Source organism: Pseudopipra pipra, chromosome 3 (genome assembly GCF_036250125.1).
Source record: "Pseudopipra pipra isolate bDixPip1 chromosome 3, bDixPip1.hap1, whole genome shotgun sequence".
Taxonomy (NCBI): domain Eukaryota; kingdom Metazoa; phylum Chordata; class Aves; order Passeriformes; family Pipridae; genus Pseudopipra; species Pseudopipra pipra.
This window is the reverse complement of record NC_087551.1, coordinates 91677899-91704936: the sequence shown is the minus strand read 5'-3', so window position 1 is coordinate 91704936 and position 27038 is coordinate 91677899. Positions and strand designations below refer to the sequence as shown.

Sequence of the window (27038 nt, the reverse complement as noted above, 5' to 3'; positions counted from 1 at the left end):
AAGATGATCAGAGGGCTGAAGAAGAACCTCTCCCATGAAGACAGACAGAGAGTTGGGGTTGTTCAGCCTGGAGAAGACTCTGGGGAGACCTTAGAGCAGCCTTGCAGTACCTAAAGGGGTCCTCCAAGAAAGCCGGGGAGGGGCTTTGCACAAGGGTCTGTAGTGACAGGACAAAGGGGAATGGCTTTAAACTGATAGAAGGCAGGTTTAGATTAGATATTAGGAAGAAACTCTTTACTGTGAGCGTGTTGAGGCACTGGAACAGGTTGACCAGAGAAGCTGTGGATGCCCCCTCCCTACAAGTATTCAAGGCCAGGTTGGATGGGGCTTTGAGACAACTGGTCTAGTGGAGGGAAGGTGTCCCTGCCCACTACAGGAGGGCTGGAACTACATTGTCTTTGAGGTTCCTTTCAACCCAACCATTCTATGATTTATGACATAGCCAGGGCAGCTGACCCAAACTGACCAAAGGGATATTCCATACCATATCATGTCTGCTCAGCAACAAAAGCTAAGGGAAAGCAGAAGGGGAAGACATTAATTACTATGACATTTGTTTTCCAGAGAAATCTCTATGTGTACTGAAGCTCTGCTTCCCTGGAACTGGCTGAACATCACATACCAATGGGAAGTAGAGAATAAATACTTTGTTTTACTTTGCTTCCAAACATGGCCTTCCTTTTGCTTTATTAAACTGCCTTTATCTTTACCCATGAGTTTTTTCCCATCTTACTTTCTCAAGACCCTGTACTGATGAAGAGGGGAGTGACACAGCAGCTTGGTGGGCACTTGACATCCAGCCAAGGTCAACCCACCACAAATGCCTTTCCATCAAGGCTTCATCCTTCAGAAGAAAATTTTCATGATGCACATATTGTTGCTTTAAATGTGTCCTATTCTCTAATAATAATGATGTGTTTAGAGAAAGGATTTTGTTTAATAATGATTACTTATAAGAAAAGCACTTCCAATAAAAGATGCAATTAAAAATACTTACCTTTATGCCCGGGGTACCAGGAATGCCTGGGTAGCCTGGTTCACCTGGAGCACCTGGTACTCCTAGTTCTCCCTGAGTAATACAATAGCTCTGTTAGTGATATGCTGTGTGCAAAACCATATATTGCATATTTTCTCAAGGCCACATGATACACTTTGGCTATGATATTTTGAAATTTTATAACTGAAGATAATTGAAATGTCTGGAAAATTTGTGAAAGGATTTTGAATACAGAGAAGCCACAAAAGAGGTTCCTAATTCTTAACCTCAGTTTTCCACTATCTATTTTTATTAACTGTATTTTAATACAGTTGATGTTTCAATATTACACAAAAAATACTATCTGAAGTAACGGCAATGTCTGCAGCTTTGAACTTAATGAGCACCTGAGTTACATTGCCTAAAATCTAGCATAAAATTAGTAAGAATAAGTAATCAAATGGATTCTGATGCAATTTGATGTTAACTACTGTTTTACTGTGAAACAAACTGCCTAGTAAAATAGTACATAAATCCCTTCTTTAACTAGAGTACTTCCAGAATCATATTTACCTTGGCTCCTGACGATCCTGGTTTCCCCTGAATTCCCGGTTCGCCTTTATCACCCTATATAACAATTATGTAAGAGTGTGGCTGATATCATTATGCTTTGTCACATGTGCTACGACCAGCAAACATAAACACACACTGTTGAGAAACTGACTTTTAAAAACAGGCATAGGTAGCGACTGAAAGGCTAAAGTTCTGTTCCCTTATGGGAAGCCTGAAGGTGTAACTTTCTTTCAGGAAAGATAAGATACTGATGACAAAACATGATACGTTAGCCTCTGCTCACCAGTCCTGTCCCTACCTGCCTCATTTCCCTTGCCCAATCACTCCATATTTGTGCATACTGACCTCACATTTCCATCATCTTATTTAATAAAACCCTGAGAATCCTAGGATCAGTCCAAGTCAAAATATTTATTTATGTTTTCACTTTTATTGTAGCCTATGGAATTAGGCATATATTCAGCTTGAGGATTTTCATTAAAATCTAATAATTATTGACTACTTCATAATGCCCTTCAGTAAGAATGAGCTTATTAAGAATGATTCTCTAAGAACCAGTTTATACTGTGAATGAGATAAATACACAGAAAAAAGGCATTTTTCACCAAAAAAAAATAAAGCTACTTAATTTTTAGTCACTTCATAGGTATTCAATCTTCTAGACAATAGCAAACATTGACCACTTAAAAAAACGCTACCTCCAGTATACAATTTTAAATAAATGCACATGTACTTCTGGATATAAAATAACGTATGGATGGAAATGGATCTAAATGTAAATACATAATTTGGGAAATGGATACAGTATTCCTAAATATTCTCTAGGACACACAATTCAGTGCTTATTGACCAAAACTCATCTTGGAATAAATTAAAAGGTTACACTAAGCAATCTGAATTTATAGTATCTATTTTAACTTCTGAGAGCATGGGTCAAATTAGTCCTTGTTGTTGCTGCAGTACAATCAATAAAGTTAAATCTGAAATAAATTTGGCTCCTTGGGTGGAAAAAACAGCACTAACATTATTTAACTCAATTAAAATATAAGTAAATGTAACATGGGAAGAAAGTTCAGATATATACTGAGAATTATCTGATTCCCAGCACTGCAGAACATTTTCCAGGTCTGCAAAGCTGAAACAGTCTCATGACCATTCCTGCAATTGTTCCAAACATCATGGGATGACAGGCACCATTCACTGAGTTATATTAACCTCTCTTGAGACTGAAGTACCATAGAAAGTAATACAGGAAAATCATACAGCTACTCACCAATATTCAGTACACCAAAAAGTTAGCTGCAAAATCTATAAAGCAGTCATTTATCCAAGTCACATTAACACACTTACCTTAGGCCCAGGAGCTCCAGGTAGACCAAGTGAGCCTTCTGGTCCCATCAAACCCTATTTATTTATGAAAAAGGCAGAGACATCTCTGTACTAAACTAGAGGAATAATGGCTTCAGTATAGTATTTATACTATACTATATAGTATTATAGTATCATTATTCTATTTCCATAATGAAATAAACAGGAAATACGTCTTTCATCATATTACTACACAGGCTATAGTTCTGATACAGTACAATGAATTATTTAGACCTTCTATGGTCTAATGAAGGGCTATGGTGCAATGAAAAAAACCCATATAGAAAAAAAGAACAGTGCTGTCATAGAACACTCCTGAGAGAAAAAAATTCTGCAACTCAAAACATTGTCTGTAATATGTCCCTTAGCTATAACTGAAAGTAGCACAAAAGCTTCTTGGTTTCCATTTAGTGTTTCCAAAATCAGCAATACTATATGTGGCATTTCATAATTCTCTTTCTTCTTTCTGACCATATGTCCCTCAAAGATTGACAGGCCTTGACTCCTTTTGCAAGCTTTGTGGAGATTTATCGGGGGGCCACATCTTTGCATCTTCTGCAGAATCTTCAGGGTTGAACTGTTCGTTCAAGAACCCAACAGCTTCTGCCATTTCATATCATGACACTTCAGCACATGTACAAAGTCAGAGCATCACTAAAACATTCCCTTGGACTCCTCAAATGGAATCATGTTGACAAAGGCATGTTTAGCTGTCTTTGTTCCATACATAAAATAAGAGCTAAGGGATGTCAAATCATCAAAGGGCTGGTGCTCTTAATTTCTGTTTAAAGCTAGTTTCAGGATGCATGCATCAATAAAAACAATATATTATCATTGTTTTATTTGTACTTGCATAAATACTCTGAAAGACAATATACTATAAGAGTGTACTTTAGACACAGCATAAAATAAAAGCACAGTAATACAGAAAGTCAAACAATTAAATAAGGCCTGGAAATCTAACTTGTCAGAGATTAAATTTTATCAATTAGTCCAAGTGATAATATTTTCAAAACCCATTGTTACTAATGTTATTTAATCTTCGTTTTCATATAAATCCAAATAACCACCTTCCATTTAGTATTAAATGTTAGGAACAATTCACTCCCATGACGTTATCTCAGACCTCTTTCAAAGGTTACATGGAATTAAAACCATGTAATTTGTTAACACAGATTACAACTCAGTTTTGCAAAAAAAAATAGAAAAAAATTCTTTATTTTCTAAAACTGAAAGGGTGTCTGCAAATAGAAGAGAAAATTCAGAATATCTGGAACAAGAAGTAACTCTCTGTAGCCAGGGTTTTCGGGATTTCATCAGTTTTCTGGCATTTCACCTCTGCTTTACTATTAACCACACCTTAATACAGGTTAACCACCAATTAATTCAGGTTTCTTTGCTGATGTATGGTAAGAAAGTTCTGGTCACCAAAATTTTCCATCAATAAATACAGCAACTTACTCTTTAGGCCAGAGACACAGGTCTGTGAATACAAATAAACTGTATCAAGCACAAGACTAAAACTTGAGTAACTTTGCTGCCAGTGTTCCTCAGTCTTAACACTTTTCCTGCTCAGCCAATTGCACATGAAAAATCTAATAAACTTCAATTTTTCTAAATTAACACAATACCATACATTGAATAATTTCCAACACTTTCCTGAACTTTCCTGATGCTTGTTCTTACTTACACAGAAAATCAGTCTTCCTATCGAAGATGATGCAGTTAGTCTAGTGTAATCTATTACTTGGTAAAGAGAAGTTTACTATATCCTACCCCATTTCTTTCATAATTTGGAATAGAATTACAAATTCTTCTCCAGATGGATTAAAGTTTCTGAGGACTGCTTACACTCATAACCTAAGAGATTGTGTATTCCCATAAACTATTTGCTTATGGACTGCATTTAGCACCAACTTTGTTACAACAAGACTAACAAAATATTCATTTGGTTTTGTAACCTAACCTTGATTATATTAATGCTGTCTTAATTCACTTGCACAGGAGGTCTGCTTCTTCAGTTTTTCTCTTTTTATTTACATAGAAAAATAAGTTTTTATTAATTTTCATTTCAGTGTAAGGTTTAATTCAGTTTGGCTCTTTGAAATCAAATTTCATATTATCTATTGACCTCCTTACTTCTGAAATAGAGCCCTCTTCATTGTTGTGATCCTTTTTGCATTCCTTGAGGACTACCTTCCTTTTCCAAAAACCACTGTGAAATTACAATTTTCTCCTCCTCAGATTTCTGTTCTGTTCTCATTACTAACACATTAATCAGTAGAGAAAAGGAAGCACAAGTTTGGGGAGGTATTGTGGGAAGGGATAAAAAATGTGACTGGGGGTTTCTGGCTCCTTTCACATTGCCACCTCAGAGTAGCCCCGTGTTTCAACTCATGTAACACACCGAGAATCTACTGTCTATCACTAGATCACTTCTAGTTGACTCCCACATCAGTCCTTGGACTACAGAAGCAGCACATGTTCATCAAAAATGTCCCCCGCTCATTTTATCTTATATAAAGTGGAAATACTAAATGTAAAGAATAGCTTTTTTTTATTAATGAATCAGCTATGTGTATATATCCACACTGACATGCAAACATATCCTAGAAAAGGCAAATAAGAAAATATATTTAGTATAACCAAAGGTCAAGTATACATCCGCAGGAAAGGTAGAAATAAAACCCAGTTGTCCTGGTTTCCTTTCTTGCTCTTTCATTACAAGGCCATATTTAACTTCCTTAATTAAAAAAAAAAATAGGAAGACAACTACATGAAATCAGCATGCTGCAAGAAGAAAACTTTCAGATGCAACATGAGAAAAGCTTGAGAACATAATCTGGAAACTATTAAAAGAGAAGAGCATGTCCTGAATAAAAATGAAGAACAATTCAAGGACATAAAATGTATCATTGCTCCCCTATTTTCCAGAGCTGACACTATTTATATTGCGGTAAATTAATAAATTGCTGGTGTTGGCAATGTAATAGGGATAGTTATTTCTGAAGAAGAACTTGTTACTGAATAATTTTCCCAAGGTATTAATAGACCATCCACAAGCTTTCCATCTGTTTTTTCTGGAACAAACATATTCAATGTGACTAATACAAGGAAAATCCCACTATCTTTTCTGGTTGAAATTCCCTAATGTCGTGTAACATATTCAAATATTCCATGCATCAATTTCCTATTTTATTTATCAGGTGATAAAAAATACATTAAATGACTTAACAGGAAACAGGAATAAATTATTTTCAAGTATATCAAGAACCAAATGTTATTTATCTAAATACAATTTGAAGAAAATATGGTAGGTGAATTAAATAAATATGTACACTTTGCAATCCCACACGGCTTTATTACAGCTGATGATATAGCCTTCCCTCTAGCATTTTGTTCAACTTTGCTCAGAAAAAATGGAGAAAAAATTTCCATCAATAGACAATAAAAATATTTTCACTGAACTGCTTTGTTGGCTTCCTGAGAAACTGAAGTTTCTTCTATTTGGACTGGGCACGGACAAGCCCATACAGGCACAACATATAATGACTCTCAAGATAAGGCAGTAAGTAAAAAAATCAAATGATCGTTCAATTATTGTCAAATATTACAACACTTATATATGCCATTCAGCTGCAAACCAAGAAGTGTTACCTATTTCTTCCATTGACAAGTGATAACTAATTCTGTAGACTGAATACAACTGCATAAAATCTCCTTTACTACCATATGGCTCAATACTCTAAGAAAAACCCCAAATTTTTAGAAGGTTAAAGCCTTTCAGTCATGTAGTGGTCCCTTGTCCATACAGATAACAGCATCAGTCGTAATTCTCTACAGTATTTATTATAGCAGTAATAGTTTATACTGATCTGCTTGAGGTTTAATATAGGCTGAAACGTAGGTTCTTTAACTAGTTAAAAAGTTGTAGTAAACAGCATATTTATTATGCTAAACTATGTATCTCTCAGGAAACTCAGAAGCATTTTAGTCAGGAAAGAAGATAAAATGTCTCCAGTACAAAAGGCAAACTGCAAAAAGACATGTTAACAGTGAGGATGATTAGTAATGGAACTAAATAAACATGGTTTCCTCAATAGAAGAGATAATTATTTTTTAAAGGCAGCATATGGTCAACCAATGATGAAATTCCTATTAATTTAGGAAAGACCTGTAACTGGTTTTAAGCAGGTGTCCCTTTTGCTTTTAAAATTTCCATTTTTGAAGTCTATATATACTTTCACCAACTTGCAGAACAATTATTTTGCTACTGTGATTTCTAAAGGACTATAAAGAACACAGAAATCACCCTACGCAGACAGTAACAAAAACGTGGTAACCCGGACTGTCCAAGAAAAAATGAACTATTTTCAGTTTCCCTCATTGAAAACAAAAATTTCTCTTTAAGCAGTTTGGGAATTCAGTGATCTCAGCTATTTTCACAGTCTGTCAAAAGAGCACTATCACAAAAGCATCCTGAAATTCATCTTCAGAAATCCATTACACACTATGACAATATTTAAGTCAGAATTAACTTTCAAAATAAATTTACTTCAGTACTTTCAAAGTCAATTCAAATCTAATTAATTCAGAGGCTAAATTCAGACTAATCTATTACTGTATTTATCAAATGTGCAGTCAAGAAATCATAAATTTTAAATAAAAATGGGCATATAATACTTGTGGAGAAATTCAGAGATTAGACTTAGTCTGATTATATTTTCCAACTTGAAAATGCAAGGTTGCTCCTGTATTTTCCATTGCTTGTTTGTTTATGACAACTAGAGAACGACAACACCAGAATTATTTGTCCATAATAACAAATTTTTGCAAACTTACAGTATCTCCTGGTGACCCTTTTGCTCCTGGTTGACCTGGTGGTCCAATTTCACCCTGTTTTTTATAGCAAGAGAAGAATTCTGTAATTAAAGTATGCACATTTAACAAATTTTTTAGATTTTCTTTAATTATGCAGGTTTAGTAAGCTAAGATTATTTCTCAAAGTATTATAAAATTAGTTTTGTTACTTCTGAAATATTCATTCCTTCTGAAATAGCTGAAATAAAACCTAATGATTTTTGAACATGCCACAAAGAATTTGGAGCATATCTCCATTCTTTTGTATTTGATGTCATAAATCCTCACTATGAAAACTCTCCTCTGAGCACAGACTGAACCCTTATTTTGGAATGGATGTATATATATGTGCAGGTTTTAACTGTGTTATGAACAATAAATACCTTTTGTCCTTTGAGTCCTTGATTTCCAGGGATACCAGGAATTCCCTGAGAAAAAAAAGAAACCTTTTAAATATATGGAATAGTTTCAGCAGAAAACATATGTCCTCATAAATTTAGCATTTGCCATATAATTTCGGTTCCAAACATGGGCAGAAATAGAAAATTAAAAAAAAAAACAAACACAAAAAAACCCCCCAAAAAACAACAACTCCCCTAAAACCACTAAAAAACCAACCCACATACAAAAAAAACCCCCAAAACAAAAAACCAACCACCAAAAAAACACATGAGAGAAAACAGCTTCAGCTGGAAACATGCAAACTATATAATCTGGGGTAAAAGTGAAACACTAATATTCCATTGCTCCCCATTGCTTTCGTTCCAGGAGTCCGTGTCTGCCACTGGGCAGGCTCACATGCTCCTGCTTGCCCAAAAACCTGGCCTGACACAGGGAAAGAAACCACTTTACATTATCCATAAGATTCCCCATCAACACTGCCTCCGTACAATCTTAAACATCCACTGGTCAGATTTTGTGACCAACACATCTGTTCTAGAACAAGCAGCAGTCACAACTATTGAGGCCATGTTGATGAGAACACAGCTGTGATGGGCAGGGCACGTCTCAAGGATGAAGGACCACCGCCTCCCTAAGATCTTGCTCTATGGTGAACTTGCCACCAGCTGCCGCATGAGAGGAGCCCCAAAGAGGAGATACAAGGACTCCCTGAAACAACATCTCAACCTTGACCATATTGGTCTACTCTGGCCTCAAATCGGGAGGCCTGGAGACACGCCATCTATAACGCTGCTGTCTCCTTTGAGAACACACACAGGATCACTCTCGAGGAGAAAAGGCAACACAGAAAGAACTGTGTCTTGCAGAATATACCATCTAAGGAGTCTTTCTGCTGTGCCTTTTGCAATCGGATATTGTGGCACTAAAGCTGCATTACATGGGAAAACTTGTTTAAACATGTCTTAAACTGGCTCTTTGTGGTCTCTTTGCAAACACGTGTTTCTTCTTCCCAACACCCCCCACAGCAACTGTTATCTCCCATGCAGGAATGTCCTGGGAAAGGTGTCCTGAGGTGTCCCATTGGTCCTTTTGTTAACCCATTCCTATTGGCTGTTGACCCTTTACCTGATGGTTTTTTCTGTGTGACCCTGAACTTGTGATTGGTCCCCTTTGACCCTCCTAAAAGCTTTATAAACCCCTTCCCAACAATAAACTCTCTCTTGCCTCCTCTCCACGCCAGGTGTGCTGTCTCTGTGCCTGCCATGGAGCCACGTGGGTGGTAGGGGGAGGGCAGGGCACCTCTCCCCTCCAGGCTCGGGGCCTGAAAAACCCTGTCGCTGGAGTCCCCTTTCCGCTGGAGTTCCCTTTCCCCGTCCTTTCAAGACATCGGAATGGTCCTTCAGATGGAGAAGGAACTAGAACTGGGCTCCCCCACGTCGTAGGTGGGGAAAGGGATCCAGAGGATATGTCTGTCTCGTATTGGCCTCATAAGCCACCAGCATGCTTGTAACAAATGTGGGTAGAGCCTTTCCCAAATCTTCGTTCGCGAAGCCTAGCCATGAATGAATGAAGATTTCCCACATAAGTTAAAGCAAAAGTCCTGGTCAATAGAACCATCCGTATGACAAATCATATTTTGTTATCTAAAATACAGTGACTGTAAAGAGGTGGCTATAGTTGTATTTGAGATACACCAGCTTCCACCTCCATAAATACCTGAAGATCTCTGCCATTCCCTCAGCATCACTGCTTATTCAGCCCTATAGCATATCTCACATTTTTCTTACAGTGAGCATTTAATTGAACATAATTCAGCATTAAAACAAAACTCTGTGTATGCTTCAAACTGTAGTATATATTCAGTTAGTCTATTTTTTCTCTCAGGTAAAACAATTAAAATTTGTTGGACAAACACTGTTCTTACTGGTACCATCACTAATCTGCAGCAAGAATTTGCTTTAAAGACTTTGCATTTTAATCTAACATTGAAAAGAATATGCTGCAGTGAAGACAAGAGGACTGTTCTAAGCCCACCAAAACAGATGCATTTTATGGGAAAAAAATAACATGAAAGTAACAACTGATAGCTTCCTTATGGGTTACATCTGTGCAAAAGATAGTTCCATTCTTCTGCAGTTTACACCCAATTCTAGTTAATAATGACCCCACCAAGCAGAAACAAGTCATTGGTCAATGGCACATGAGTTAACAATGACAACTTCAGCATTTTACAGGTCATCAAAATTCCAATGTACCTATCATTTAAAAAAGACATCAAATAATGTAATAAAAAGAACTTGAAAACAATGCCTCATTCTGAGACTTCTACTCACATTATGTAACATAACTTTTCTTATTTAACTTTTGTCCAAAACTCTCCTATAGATCTTTTGCACAAACAGAGAGATAGGAAATAGGGCTTATTTGTCACTACATTTAGGAACTTTCAGACTCACCCATGAGTTCTCAGTATAGTTATTTAATATAACATTTAATTAATTATTTATTTCTGTAGCTGTAAAATATAAAACCAAATTATGATATCTGTACCTATAATACAAAACAGAATTTCATATATGCTGAAAAAAACCACCCACTAGGCAGCAACCTTCTCTTCCTGAAAGGATGTACCAAAGCTTTCCATGGTTACATCTCTATGCAATTTGGAGGGCTGAGAGAAGAGAGTTCCACATACTTATCCAACACAGCAAATGACTTACCACTACATAAGCATGCCTAGAAGAAGAAACACAATGTCCTGTTGAGCTGTGTTGATCTTTTTTGGTTAAAATAAATTGCTGATACAAGACATTTAACTTTATATTAGTGACAAAGATAAAACTCCAAGAATAATAATTGTAAAATTAAGTCATATTTCCTTTCTTTTTCCCTCTTCTTCCCCTTCTGATTGAGTCTGCACTACTGAAGTATACAGAACTTAGGCTCTTATTTCAGTGAGAGCTGGTCCAGACCCTTAAAATTCTCTTATGGTTCATTGACATTCACTCAGCTAAGAATGAATCTATCACTTATGCTGATGTAAGTGATTCCCACAGTACATGCGGTGGAGATTTTCAGTTACTCTCCACATGTCAGTTGGCACAAAAAGAGGAGAATGAAGTGGCTGATTTGGTCATAAAAAATGATATTTCCCAAAAGAATTATTTTTCTATGTAGCTTCCATGGTTCAGTAATTATAAAGACTAATTTCTATAGGATCAGCTCCCGAATGCCTAAAAAATTAAATTTGGTTCCTTCTCATGATCTATCTCAATCTATTACTTTCTTTTACATGGATAATCTCTGGTTATGCCCATTAGAATTATTTGCACTAACTCAGAAGACAAGGTTAAAAAGTAGTTTAGATATCATGAGTTTCTTCCCTAACTTCCAGGTCAAAAGCCAAATCAAGCTTTGGAAACATATCTTGTTCCTAAACAGAGATTTCATATGCAGTACAAATCTTCAGAATCTGTGCATTTTTTCAGTCCACCATGAGTAATGAGGCACTTTTTTTGTTATGTTTAATAGGGTGACAGAACTAACTAGTTAGAACACTAACTAAACTGCCAAAGAAACCTTACTTTAATTATGAAAAAAATGTATGTTTATTTTAAAGTATACTGCAAAGCAACCACTTTGACTCCATTTGCAAGATAAAAATATCTTTTTTTTTTTTTGAAGAGTATATTGCAACTAAAATTATTACAAACGCATGTGTTTAATCAAAACTTAATATGAAACACATTCATCATGCAATTTTTCTGCCACTAAGGGAAAAACAATGTTTGGAACTGTTACAAATGGGAAAGCTGCCACTCACTGGGAGTAACAGAATCAATGCTATGGAATAATTCATGATTCACTGGCCTACAGAAAAAAAAAGTGCCTTTGGGGATGTCCTTTGCAAAGCTATCAAGCAACATTTTGTTCATATGAAATAAGAAAAGGGATTGTAATTCTAAATTTTCTTTTCCTTGTCTTTCCAGAAAACACATGTTAAATGGTTTGTACTTATCATATATGCAGCTATAATACCAAGAAAATGTAGCATTACATTTCTAGCCAGAATAGCTAAAAAATCAAAGCATCTACTGTGCTGTAGTGATTTCTGTCTTTATATGTCACATTATCTTTATACTTCCAAATCAAGAAATCTGCTCCCCTTTTACTTTTACATCCAACTTTATGTAACACATTCAGTGCTTCTTCACATTTAAAAATTAAGTTAATCATAAGCACTGCCTTAGTTCTTTCAACACCATGAATCTAACTTTGTCAGTTACCTTTAATTCATCCAAATGCCTTCCTCCTTTATCTGAAATTTTCCCTTAAATGGGAAGTCTTCCCTTACACCATAAAAGCCTGTAATATTATTCATTTTGTTCACCCTAATCAGCAAGTGCTATAATCACATGAAATTTAAAGCCAGCAAGAGACCTAATTCCTTGGTTTAAAATCATATCTATTCTAGAGATTCTCAGCTGCAGTTTTATCACACACTGCTGAGTTTGTGCCTAAAAACTAATGTGATCGTGTATTAGTCTGGCAGCTAACCAAGATTTTTTATTTATTGAGACACTGCTGTCCTTACCCTTTATTCAGCCTCCTTTGCTTGTTTAATCATTTGTCTTCCACCCCGACTCACTCCTGTGTACCCAGAAAGAAGCCTGTCAGCTTTCTAAGCTCTGGTTACAGACCTGGGGAGGCTTTGCAGGGTACCCCCAGGACCTAAAGTAACATTTGAATGCCATGTAGATAATTGAAATCATCTCTGGTGTCATTGAAGGTGCTGTGGGACAGCATATCTACCCTTTGAAAAGATGCCACTGCTCTAAAAACTGTGTCGTGCAGGTCAGATGCTGCAGTTGCCCTCATACAATTCCAAGGGCTCTTGGTGCCAATCCCTAGGAAACCAAGCCCCACACACCTTTATGTCTACTTGTCTGTCTCAAACTTCATGGCAGAATGAAGCTCATCTTGGTATAAAACTCAATCCATGGATGCAGTCTTTCTCAGCTGCACAGTCTTCCTCAGCTGAAGTCTCCCACAACACTAGGACTTCAGAACACCCAAAAGTATGAATTTGTTTCTATTGTGATGATGAGCTTCAATTACAACACTTATAAAATTCTGTGTAAATATTCTATTTTATCCCAGCTTTAGCAATTTAAATAAATCTTCCATTCTTTTATAATATCTGGCAGACAGAATGGATTTAACTGTAAGAGGAACATGGTTTCATAATCCCTGGAAAAATTTTCTTGTAGCTTTCTTTAATCATGAGGTGTCTATTTTTGTTTTGGATTATATCAAACAGATGGATTATCTTCCATGCAGGCCCACAAAAAATCCATTAAGGAAATTGCCTGAGGCTTTATATGCGGGTCAACGAGGTGTAAGCATTTTTACTTAAGAAACAAGCTATGTTTCTCAAAATACTTCCAACCTTTTTCTAGCTAGTATCATGGATTATTTGTATCCCCACCATGTTTACCTTTATGCTTGAAAACAGCAGAAAAACCACGTGCAAAAACTTTTTCCAGAACAAACCAAAACCTATTTTACTCCTAATATTAGTATGTATTAGCTTATTCTATTCTTCATTTTCTGTTACTGTCTTTAATATTCCCCACCTCTTCAGTGCCTCATAGGACAGTATGGCCTACTATGCAAAGTAGGAGCTTCTAGGCTACAGGTAATATATCCACAATCATAAAATTCTATCACTGGAAGATGCAAAATTATAGAGTATTTCCAAAAGCTCTTCAGAGCAAACTGCTTTGCGGTCAATTCCCCAAGCAGATGTAGAGAACATTAGTATAACTATCTTTATGATCATCATATTTTTTTCTGATAAAAAGATGACTCTTCTAGTGTATATGCATTCTCTGAATTATGTTTCAATTCAATGGTTCCTTCCACTCTGGAAAATCTTCTGGGAAGACACTAAAGGACATTACATGAATTATAGCAACAGAAGGAGATTCACAAACAACATCTATCTGTTCACATGTTCTCATGATCCCCTTAAACATCTGAAATATATGACTGTTTACGTATTACTGATCCTTACTTGAAAAAGCATACTTGATGATACATGAAAGTTTTACTGGAAGCATGCAAAAAAGTAAAAGTGTAGCCAAAATTTGGATGAAAGTACAATAGTCAAAATGCTTCATAAAAGATTACAGCAAATCCTTAATAATCTTAACAGAATGAAAGACATAAACCAAATTTAGATAATTTGGTTAATTTGCTACCGGGCAAAGTAGCAAAATATATGGAAAACAAATTCAATGAAGCCCCATCTGCTACTACTGAGTAGCTGGAATTAATGACCAAAAAAAAAAGCTAAATACAAAGAAGCATTCCTACAGACATAATGACTATCCACCAGACTAGCATAGCAGCTTTAAATTAAATTCAGGAAAGGAAAAGGCATTACCAAGATATCTGCAGTTATAAGACTGGAGTTTTCAAACACTTCAGCAAAACAGTTATTAGAAATAGAACACACATGCTAAACGTGGAACAGTGACCCCAATTGCATTGCCAACAACACAGACCTTGGAAAACTGCAATTTGAAAGCTGGAAATACTAATAGAAAATGAAAACTGTGTATATATTTTCACAGGCTGAAATTGGTGTTACTGTTTCTTGTAAACAATCTACAATATAATGTGAGTACCAGACCTATCAAATCTGTGGATCCAAAGGTGGGCAGACAAAATCAGAGCTCCCAGCCCTCAGGTGACATGACGATGCCTTCCTGCTGCCTGTAATGCTGGCATCAGCCTTAGAGACTGTGAAACCCAACATCCAATCTGTCTAAAAAGCTTACAGACTTCTAGAAGATGACGAACTGACTCATGTTTGACACACATGTAAACACACTGATACTCAAGCAGTTACATGCCTTCAAAATGCTTTAAAATTTCTCCACTACTTAAAATATAGAGAAAAACTTATTACACCATTTGAGCACCTTTCACACACACGAAAGGGAAGGCTGAGGACAGCAGAACCTCCTCAAAGGGCAGTGACTGCTGATCTGCTCCTTGCACCCAACATGGAACCAACAAGTTCTGGTCACACAGGTCACACAGATGCAGAAGGACACAATTTACGGCCATATCCCTTTCCCATAGTTAGGAACCACTCAGTTAAATTAACAGTGAGTAAGTTCAACAAATCATGTATTTTTCTTTTTTTTTTTTTCCATATGGTGCATACTGTGAAATTGGTCACAAGATGCAGCAAAAGAAAACAGTATAACTGTGTTCCAAAAAGGACTGTAAAATTCCTAGAGAATTGGTCCATTGCTGGCTATTAAGTAGGATGGGCCAGCATGCATTTTTGGCTAAGGAGTCCCAAAAGCTCTGACAGACAGAATCTGGTAGTAAATAATAGGTGAAAAAAAATCATTTTCTACACACTTCTATACATTCTCAGAGAAAAAGTTCTGTGATAATTCCTTTAGTCTGAGTCTGTTTGCAGTCATTACCTGTTTAAGAAATTGCTAAGAAAAGTTGGAGCAGAGATTGGGACCACACCCTTTCAGAGCACAAAGAAAGAAAATCACACCTTGGCTCACACAGCAAACACTAAGACTAAATTTAATCACTAAAACCAATTACTAAAGCAAAAACTAATTTGCACAAAAAGAACCAAAGGTTGTGTCCTAAATGGTTTAAAAATATTAGCAGAAACATTAGTTAACCTTACAAATGGATTTAAATTCACTCTGATCGAAGATTGTTTAAGTTTTTGTTTTGTTATGAATGAGAAGCCAGATTGTATTCCAACAAGACTTTCCATAGCTTCAATTCACAGTAATTTCAATATGTAAGGATTAAAAAAATTAAAATACCCACTGTACCAAATTTTCTTACATTTTTTAGAGCTATATATACTTGAGTGCCTGAGACTTGAGCATCAGCTTCTCAATTTCACATTTAAATCTCTTTGTGGATAGGAACTGTCTTTGCTGCTTCCTAAAGTGAGGTGAACCAACTGATCTCAGTTACAAAACTATCATCATCTTTATAGCAAAAGTATTGAGTAGAAGCAATACTAATGTGGTTTCTCCAATGAAAGGATTTGTAAGGCTCACAAATAATGCAGATCTCCTTTACTAAACTTCTCTGTATTTTCTCCTAACTCTACACTACAAAGTACGTGACAATCTATCTTCAACAATTGACATGACCCTGCACAAGAATAATGCAATGCTGTTGATCATGAAGGACACATGGAAGGAATATAACAAGTACTTAATTACGTTGACAGCCCAACTACCACTTGAACACAAAACTTAAAAAGAAGTCATGCTTTAAGTTCTTTGTTTATTTTTCTCCTGCACATTTGCTGGAGAGGTTCAATTCAAATTAATTTAATTAATCTATAAACCTAAACTAACCCAGTCAAAACAAAAGGGCAATTTCAAAAGAAAAAGATCCCTCCTATTTGAGACAAATATTTAATGATGGGATAGTTTCATATCAAAGAATAACCATATCAAAGAAATAGACTAAATATGTCTACTCGACTATATGAGATAAAACGAAAATTGTTCTGGATAATTATCAGAATATAGACTGTAGATTTGATGCCCGGATATAGCACTTGGAGCTCTGAAGGAGTTACAGCTAGATTGCTTCACATCACCAGCCTGACCATGTGAGGCTGTAACTCAAACCTTCTGGGAGGACACAGGTAGAACAAGTCTTTTCTCTGGCTTCTTTGATGTTGAAGAAGAATGATAACTGGCTAGAAAACTGGCTACACTGTTACTACTCTGTTGAAGTTGGATCAGAGGAAGGAAAGCCAAAGATCCTTTTGGTAAACTTCTTTCTACTTGTGGTTAAGGAACTTGCCATAAACATGTTGGGAAGCACAGAATAAAACAGCCATGTGCAAATGAAATCAACTGAAATAATAAATATTTATTGTCTGCTACAGTCTGAGTGTCTTCTTTATTCATAGCCTGCTCTTTATGTCTGGGTTTAAGTACAGTAATCAGCTGAGGGAAGTTTCTGTTTAGTCTTCAGAGTCACTAGAAATTCCAGCACATATTTATCTAGGCTGTAAATGAAAATGCTAATTCTTAGTGTTCAAAGTGTATTATGAAGGGAAGACAGAAGTATTTAGGGGATGTGTTAAAGGTATTGAGACCTCTCTTCTTTTGATTATGCCCTAGCATGAAGATTTAAAGAGACACCATTCTTACAGAGAAGAGGGCACTTTCCCTAGAAACCTGAAACACCACATCTGCAGATGAGAATCTCTACAGATGAGAATTTGAATATATTTAGGAATTTGTCTTTGAGTCATACTACTAAGATACAAATCACACTTTATACTACTGTTATGTCAAAACGCAATGATACAAACCAGTGAGAATTGACACTGCATGTGCCTAAAAATGAAATATGAAATTGCAGTATGAGGCATTAGCCCCTATAGCATTGCCCATGACTATGTGGAATTACCAATGGTCAGTTTAAAAAGTTTAGTCTGAATTTTGCATGTATACACCATAAATGGGGGGGAAAAGTCCTACATATACTCTGTTTTTATTCATCATAAATGATTAACTTAGAGCTAAAATTTTATTGTCTTAAAAATATTCAAAGACTCAAAACATTTCTATTTTGCAGCGTATGTTAAAATAACACCAAAACATCCAGATCCATCTTGATTTTCCATAGCTTGCTTCTGAGGCCTCACACATTGAAAGACTGCAATAAGCACAGTGTGTAGTGATTTGCCACTTAGGACATGCACGTTATCAATGCATTTTGCAGTGTAACATGTTCCAACAGACATGACACTTTCTGTGTGATTACTGCTGAGCAATAATCTTGAAGAAAATTCCTGTGAATTACAAACATAAGTAATACAAAAAGGCCATTCTTATCTGTGATGTGGTAAACTATATAAAGAGAAAAAAATGTATTGCATCTCGCTTGCTTTTAACTCCTTTTAAATCCACAAATGGGATGTTTACTGGTGAAATAACCTTCTCTGTTACAAAATAACTTTTTTTTTTCCCGTTTTTTGCTCTTTCTTCCCAATAAACTGAAAAAATGTTACTTCGATTATTTCAAATACTTTGTCATATCGTATTTTGGTTAAAAGGTGGTGCATATATAAATAACTTGGGCCAAAATCATGTGATGATGCTGCTGCCCACGAGGGACTGTTGGGTACTTTGGCTGTCAGAAGTTCATTCAAATTCATAACTATTTCACTAAGCATTTTTTTTTTCTGATCCCAGTAATAATCTTTCTGTTGAGAAATATACAAAATCTATTTTGTTAAAGATGTAATTTCAAATGTGTTATCTATATTACAGAAGGATTTGACAGTTCTTGACATGTTCCTTGAAAACTGTGGGAGTTGAGAAGGAAACTGTAAGGCAAGAATAAGGGAGAGATATTGTTGTTTTAAGATTAATTAGCAGATGTGAAACACTGTTTACTGGAAGTATAAACAACAACTTTCCTGGCACTAAAATATACAGACACCAGCCCAATATGCAACATATACCAGGGTCAAACATTCTCTTCAAGCCTCTCCTTCAGAAAAGCCTTTCTTGGCTGCATGAAATTAGTACACTAGTTCAGGAATGCCTTATTATTGACATCAGGTGGATCCAAAAGAATGCAAATGAGTCCTTTTTTAAACATTACATGTCAAAGGAAGTGAATGTTAAGCACTTTAGATCTTTTAAGATCTTTAGTACTTATTCTCTGCTTAGCAGGGTGAATTAACTGATTGATTCTGTGTGCACATGCATATACACACACAGAGTATATTGTTTTAATTCCTTAATTTAAGCCAATTCAGCAAACAATCTCGTTTTTAACTGATATTTGGGAGAAAAATTTCTGATAAAGAATACAGAATCAATTTACAGTGCTGTGGATTTGTCCATTCAATTTCTCAAAAATCTCCACTTGAACAAGTCAAGTAATTTTTAAGAATGTCTTCTTTTTTTTTTTGGTCCAAGCAGTAGTATGTTAACTAATATACTTGAAATGTATCTGTACATCATCTGCTCAAAGTAACTTAAAAAAACTCATAAGAAATGCTTTTGAATAAGTAAGCTGATTTTTTCCCACTTAATCAAGTTGTATAGCTATAATGCTCAAATACAAACCAAAATCTCTATAGAAAGGCCCACTCCAATATTAATAACAGGAAAACCTAGTTTCTGGTGCTCAGAAAAAAGGTAGTGATGTTTGTAAGCACATGCATATTGCAGTCTCTGCACCTGATACGAAGGCCTCTGTTTTCCTAAATGCACGAGCAGGTAAATGGGCAAACATTTATATGTATTTTTTAGGAATATTATCATGAGAGATGATATCTGATAGGTAACTTACACATCCATACCACCAAGTTAATTCACTCTTAGTTTCAAACCAGATCCCTAGGCTCCATCTAAGCCAAGCTGAAAACATGACAGTTGAAGGCTGAAGCTACAGTATGAAGTGAGTATTATCATTCCCTCAGTGGAAAAAAACACAGGTGGAACATGTGTCTTACTCTTACAGACAGTATAAGCTTATGTCAAAGCACTCATCTGGGAATTAAAGCTCACTTTCTGGTACAGATAACCAAGAAGTATAATACAAGCTTAAAGTCTCCATATAAAAATTTCCAATAAATACTGCAAATTATTTTAATGCATAGAAGAAATTAGACTCTTCAGAAGAACTTATGGTTTTGTGTATAAACAGGACTAATGCATTGGAATCAGTCATGGAATATAAATAAATAATCTCTACTGCTAATTTTGTGCTTAGAAGTAGTTACTGAACTCTTTAACAGTGCTGCACCTTCAAGTGCTCACTGCAGGACAATTCTTTCAAAATCACATTGTTTTAACAGTCTTTTTAACATATAAAAGATTAACAAATTATTAAGATATATTTTAACAAACGACAAGCATCTCTTTATCATAATACAGCTCATAAAGTCAGTAGTGAGATTTTAAATTGGTACAACACATTGGTTAAAGGTATTTCTATCGCTGTGTTTACAAACCATTTGCAATGGAGGAGGAATGCTGGCATCTGACTTCTATCAGCATATGAATTAGCAAGAAAAGTGCCAGGGTAGCCATAAAAAGGTCACTACAGAATACAAGCAGAAAACAGACTACTCTGAGTACCATTTATAACTATTTATAGCATATGCCATTCATGTCCATAGTAGGTTTACAACTAGAGCTCCTTCTATATTTCCTTACAACTTCTAAGAAATTCCCTTTGTTAACTTGACATTTATAAAATAGTCTTAAAGAAATTTCAGCAAGGTACATCACCGCTTCTCTGCCTGATTTTCCAAAGTTATCAAATAGAAAATGGCATTAACTGAAAAAATAAAAAATAATTTTCCCAAGTCTCTGTAGACAAAACAAAACCAAAAAAGTTACTACAATTCTGGAAAATTATATAATTAATGTAATTTCATACTGTGTGAGAAAAGAAATTTAGAAATTAGAAATCACAAAGAACCGTCAGAAAGTGAGAATTAGATGGGTGAGAACTGTTAGCTTTACCTTAGAAAAGCAGGCATTATTTTCCAAGTGTTAGGTCAGTGGGTCCAAGTTTCTTACAGCATTTATTGTGGCCCCAGTCCAGACTGAATTCAATGGGAATCTTTCCATTGACTTCAATACACTTCGGATCAGCAACTATACTGTCATGTTTTATATAATTTTTGTCAACTGGGAATAATAAAGTAACTCAGATTAGCCTGTGTGAAATTCTAGAAGTCTTTATTACCTGTTCCATTACAGCACCACTTTCATATTTATCTTCTGAACAGCAATTAACTCTGCTATAAACGTAGTATGGAATTAATCTAGTTAAAATAACTTGTCAGTCAGAATGAAGATAACCCACATTGCAAATAAAGTTGGCTAAAAATACATCCACCTAAAGTGAACCTAAAAATTATACTTGACAGAAAAACCTGCATTCAGTCTAAAAAAATGTGTTTGAGCTTACAGCAACCACTATGTAATTAATGAATGATCGTTGAAAGTATTACCCAGTCAAAGCTGTCATCTCCACTTCCTCAAGTGAGAACAAGACTAAAAACATCTGTTATAGTAGCTCCAGCACTCAGAAAGTCATCAGCAAGACTCTTCCCTGTCTATTTCAACAATTCAGAAATTGGAAGAAAGAATAAAGATATAACAATGAAAAAGCTAATTCAATTAACCAAACCTACTTGGAAAGAAATAATGATGAATGGCATATACCTACCAAAATCAGCTGTTTATATATTAAAAAAACCACCCCAGCCAAGTATCAATTTCACTTCACTCATAAATGTATTTAGAGGTAAAAGCCAGAAAAAAGAAATAAGGTATTTTTCTGAGACCCACAAGACATCATCTGCAGAGAAAATGGTAGTTCGTACATCCGTTATGACTGTAATGCTGACACTTTTGAAAAGTAGGCCAGCAGAGTTCAGCTTCTACTATCAAGGCATCTCAGACTAGTGGATGAACATCAGATCTGAAACTAAGAATTTTGATAAACTCACACAACCAGTTTCTTGAATCTCCCGATATCTTTTATCTTAAAAACTGACAGGAAATAATTTCTTCTTTATATACTACTTGCAAAGAGAGTGGTCCTTTATAGGAGTGCCAAATTTAAGACAATATAAAATCAGAATGAGTATCTATGGAACATTTCCATAAATAATAAATTCACACAACACATGATCTTTCGAGCACCAGAAATACGACAGGATCTTTTTAATCTACCAGAAGATTAAACATAGAAATACAATAATTAGACTAGTTGCATAAAAAAATAAAGTAACACTTTCAGAAAGAAATTTTTTTCATAAGGCCTATTGTATAGATATATAACAGAATTTTTAGGTTTGTTTTTATCTGAAGCATTTCATAACTCAGTATGTAAATGCAAATATAAAATACAAATGCTGAGTAAATGTCATCTTATTAACTAAAACTGGTACAAACCAACATAACATCAACATAAAGTGCATCAAGCAAAACATTACATGACACAGAGAGAAAATTAATAACAAAAAAAATTACTTTGATCTTCATGCCACTACATAACTACATCAGGAATCTTCTTTCTTTGGTTCCTGTTTTGATCAATCTCAGCAGGGCTTTAGATACAGCAGAATTACATTAACTTTAGGTTTGCTTTCCAAACATACAGGATACCTGGCTATATCAGTTTATTTTCAGGATTTCTGCTTTATGAATAAAATACTGCAACTTCTGTTGTATCTTGTAGTGTACCTTGAATACACTTCAAAAATAATTCTACTACCATTACCTAGCATAAAACACAGATTTTTCCAGAGAATGCATTGATCTAGATCTGGCATTCCTGATGCAGTTAGGAAAGATCAACAGACAAACTAGGAGTATAGGCATAACAGTGGGAGTCAGGTCAAAAGCTGAAAGTAGTGATACGTTGCTATCGCTGGCACAAATAAGGCCACATCTGAGGTCTTGTGATGTGACCTAAATATTGAGGGCAAACTCTACCATTTTAAGTGTTTGCAGCTGTATTTCTGAAAAATATGATTTCTGGAGAGTAAACATGAGCAGTTGCAAATGCTCAGACATATTACTTGTGGCAGGAGAGCATATGCTAGGCTTAGAAGAGCGCTACAAATGTCCTGCCAGCTTTACCCACAAGCACTCACTTCAGAGTTCCCATCTGCATAATTGTAAACACAAGGAGCTTCCACTGAAATCAAACTCTGACAAAACTCTACCTATGTTAAAAAGGACAGTCAGGCTGAAATTAAGCTCAAATAAATCTTGATTTATTCTATACTTTAAACAGTTGGCCCCTCAAAAAAAGAAAAAAGCATTTATCAAAAGAGCTTGTCATCAGTAAGATAGATGACTAAACTATTCAAGTGACAGCATGGCCTTTTTTTGTCATCAGCAAAATGAGCTTGATTACTACCTTTACTAAATGCTATCTAAATTATTCTCTCCATACTGTCATGTTACTCTTACACAGAGTGGGTGGAACTGGGATGCCCTGGTTAACTTAAGTTCCAAATAATACTACTGAGGGAAAACAACCACATGACTTGGAATTATTTACTTAGCTTTACAACCTACTTTTTCCTGTTTACAACTTCGGGCATTAATAAGAGTAATAATATACCAGAAAGTATTCTGCCCAAAAATGAATCACACCTCTCAAAGGCTAGAGGCAATAGGAGTTCAGGGGGTGCTCCATCCTGGTCAGTTGCCCCTTAGACGCTGCCTCAAGATGAGTTCATTTCACAACCATGCTCTTCTTGCTAAAGCAAAAGGGATCATAAGATGGCTATTTCATAAATGATATGGTTTGAAGCTGGCTCCCTGTCAAGTCTCCAAACCCTACCACCAGAAGTCCCCCCCCCCCCAAACCTCAGGGAGAAGAGGGAGAAAAAAAACTAAGAAAACCCGAAACGAGAGAGAGACAACCAAAGTGATATATATAAATATATTTATACTTATATATATAATTAAAATATACAATTTCAAAAGGGAAAGGGAAGGGGAAGGAAAAGGGAACAAAACTAAAATAATATATATATATGTATCCCGATTAGTGACACGATATCTAACTAAAAGAGTTATCAAAGAAATATCTCACTACTCTCCTGGGACAACCGAGAGTCGCTCCGGAACGATCGCCAGCAACCTCTGTCTCCCAAGGTCGGTAAGGCCTAGCCAGGCCTCGCTCCCCAACACGGCAGACTCAACAGCAGGGAACCTGCACCTCCAAGCCGCCGGAAGGAAGGAGAACGAAGGCCTCTCCTCCTTTCTTCTTATACCCTGGCTTACGTAAAAATCGTAGGGAATACTGGGTAAATCTGGACCCTTCCTTGGTTACAAACTGGTCACCAAGGAAGGCCTAGCCCAAACCACCACAGATGACTATTTCTAAAAATATCAGCTTAACAAATTAGGCTATGTCTAAAACTAATGTGGCTGAATAGAAGAAACAGACTATCTGCATGTATGTTTGCATGGGTGGGGTATCCACACAACCTGCCGAGCTGTTCCAGGGCCACTAACCGTGCATGTGGCTGGTTAGTGATACAGTCATACAGTTTCCACAGTACAACCCAAGGCCTGAATTTTTCAGCTTCAAGTGTTATTTCCTAGTTATCAAAACTGTCTACCAGATTTCATACCATGTAACACATATTGCCTCTCATTATATTCAACACCACAAAATTTCCATTGAATGTATAAAGCTGTATCTCCTCCTCTTAAAATTCAAAATGTAGCAGTGCTCCACCAACTGAGCTCCGTTTACTGCTATTGGCCTACAGAAGGATTACTGATGGTTTGAAGACAGTGGGCTGTCTCTCACCACTCAAAGCTCTCAGTTATTTCTACAGACATCTTGGCTCATCTGCTTCAAGCAGCCTGATGGCCTTAAAGAGAGAAACAAGGAAACAAGGAGGACAAAGCCAAGCCAAACTATCAGATATAAAGAGGAGGAAAAATGAGCTGCCCTGAGGAGCTGCCCAAATATCAGTAGAGGAACGGTCTTTGGAAATAAGCAAAACAAAAATGCAGCAGCATGTTCCCCAGCTAAGCAAGAAGAACAGACATACAGGTAATATGGACAGTGTAACAAGATGCAAGGAAATAAAGACCAATAAAACTGGACAAAGGAAAAGGGGAGGTAGACAGTGGAAAAAAATAAACTTTAAAAGTACCATTAACAAGTACATGAAAGAAGATAGACCATGTTGTAGAAATGAGAGTTAAAATCATCCAGAATCTTTTCTTGTGTAAGTAATTATTAAAATCCATCTATATCATTATATCAACAGGAAAGAAGTCAATAATGAGATAATTTTATAACATATACACATATAAGTATATATAGCAGCAGAATAGTTAAGAATCCATTCTTTTAAGGCATCTTTGACTTCAAGGGCTTGTTTATTTTTTTTAATAAATTCAAATCTAAAGACAAACAATAAAAGAAAATAAACAAGCACTTTTTAAAAAATAGGCATATCAACCAATTCCAATCAATATGAATGAAACATGAAGTATAACAGCCATTAACTAAAAAAACCCTCAAAACCTAAAAAACCTAATAAATCAGTACATAAGGATATGTTAGAAATTTAATCACTTACAGGCTCTCCACGATGTCCTTCTAGGCCTGGAGATCCAGGCTGTCCAACTTCTCCCTTTAAAATAAAAAAAAAAGACAAGAAAAAAAATGTCCTTTGCATTATAAAAATAATTATTTCAAATACTGAATTATTATTTTTAATATAAGTAAAATGTCAAAACGAATACACAAAATCAAGGTTTCACCAAATAAACATCTCTTGAAAACAGTTTAAAACACACAAAGACGTGCTGTCAATCCAATATTCCCTCATGCTGTGTCCAACAGGCAGCTGTCAAATAGTTTGCAAAAAGAGATGAGAGACAATTGTCTTTTCAATCAGAACAGCAACTTCTGGTTGAAGAAATGCATAAAAAAATTAACTGCTACTGTCTAACTGTTGGTACAACTAATAGTCTAGAAAAATATTTCAAAGCACTTAAGAATACAGCAGTACCAGAAATGATCAAATCTTTATGCCCTTACTCAAAATATGTACGATACTATTCTGAAAATTTGAAGAATAATTCCAGAAATAAAAGCACATAAAACAAATTAAAGATCAATTAAATTATTATTATCAATTAAAGATAAATTAAAGATCAATTAAAATATATGCAAATTAATCTCACAATAATTAATTTAAAATTATAAAAACAGGACTAGAAGTAACAATGGGTAGCATCTGGGTTTCAAGCCATGCTTTTTCCACATTCTTTCCTGGAATGAATATTGTAAAAAAAACAGGAAAGCTCCAACAGAAGTTTCCTTCAAAGACAGCATGTTTGTTACTGCTCTGAATTTGATTATAGACTCAGAATGAAACAATGTTTTATAGCAAGCAGATGTTGAAGTCAAGCTGACAAAATATTTCAATGAAGAATACAGCTTCTATTAGCTATATTATAAAATGAATAAAAACTAATGAGTATGTCATATTTTTTTGTACAATATGTTTTTTTACAGAAAATGTCTTTCAGTTTAAATGCACAGACGTTCACATAACTATTATACTGAATTCTCTGTATATTTCTTACAAGCATAAAAGCAGATCAAAGTACTCTCCAAATTCATCCTTTAGCAACATAATGCTTCACTCTAAATGGCCACCAGTGACAGTTAAAATTTTATGCTAACGTTGTGTTGACTGTGACTTCTACCTGTCCGTGTTATCAAATACTGTAGAAGGAAAAAATTAATACCTAATTTTTTTCTATGTTCTATAGTACCAGAAAAGGAATTCCTCCACCAGCTTAGCGCTGATTTCTCTGTGTACGTGTGTGCGTGCGTAGATATATATATATATATATAAAAGGGAGGATTCGTTTGATGTAAATTCATGGAAGGTAAGTAAGCTCCTATCATGGACAACAGAAGTCTAGTCTGGACAATTAATGGAGGACTGATTTAGCTGATCAGCCACCAGAAGCTGAATTCCACTGCCCACACATAGACATTTGGTCATATAAGAGATACCCAAAGGTGTCTTGTCTAGGGTCCTACTCCCACTGGCTTTCCATAGGACTTATGTCATATTTTTCAGCTTCCTTAGGATGCTTTGGACACTAATACATTTCAAATGCACCACAGGCCTTTGAAGGTCTGGCACCTTCAAACTGGTACCTATGAGTCTGCCTTCTTTGACTCCTCTGGCATTACCACTTAGACCTGTGTTGACTTCAGTGGCTACATAGGT

General features: G+C 35.6%; 1 protein-coding gene across 1 annotated transcript in view; it reads right to left on the bottom strand.

Annotated features, from left to right (window-relative positions):
* The window catches only part of COL21A1 (collagen type XXI alpha 1 chain), a 99171-nt gene that overhangs the window by 13218 nt on the left and 58915 nt on the right, over nucleotides 1–27038 (bottom strand). Inside the window, exons 17-22 of the mRNA XM_064650311.1 lie at nucleotides 25365–25418; nucleotides 8161–8205; nucleotides 7760–7813; nucleotides 2900–2953; nucleotides 1550–1603; nucleotides 998–1069 (exon numbers count right to left, since the gene is read on the bottom strand). Coding sequence (XP_064506381.1) covers nucleotides 998–1069; nucleotides 1550–1603; nucleotides 2900–2953; nucleotides 7760–7813; nucleotides 8161–8205; nucleotides 25365–25418 — 333 coding nt within the window. The remainder of the gene's footprint in view (nucleotides 1–997; nucleotides 1070–1549; nucleotides 1604–2899; nucleotides 2954–7759; nucleotides 7814–8160; nucleotides 8206–25364; nucleotides 25419–27038) is intronic.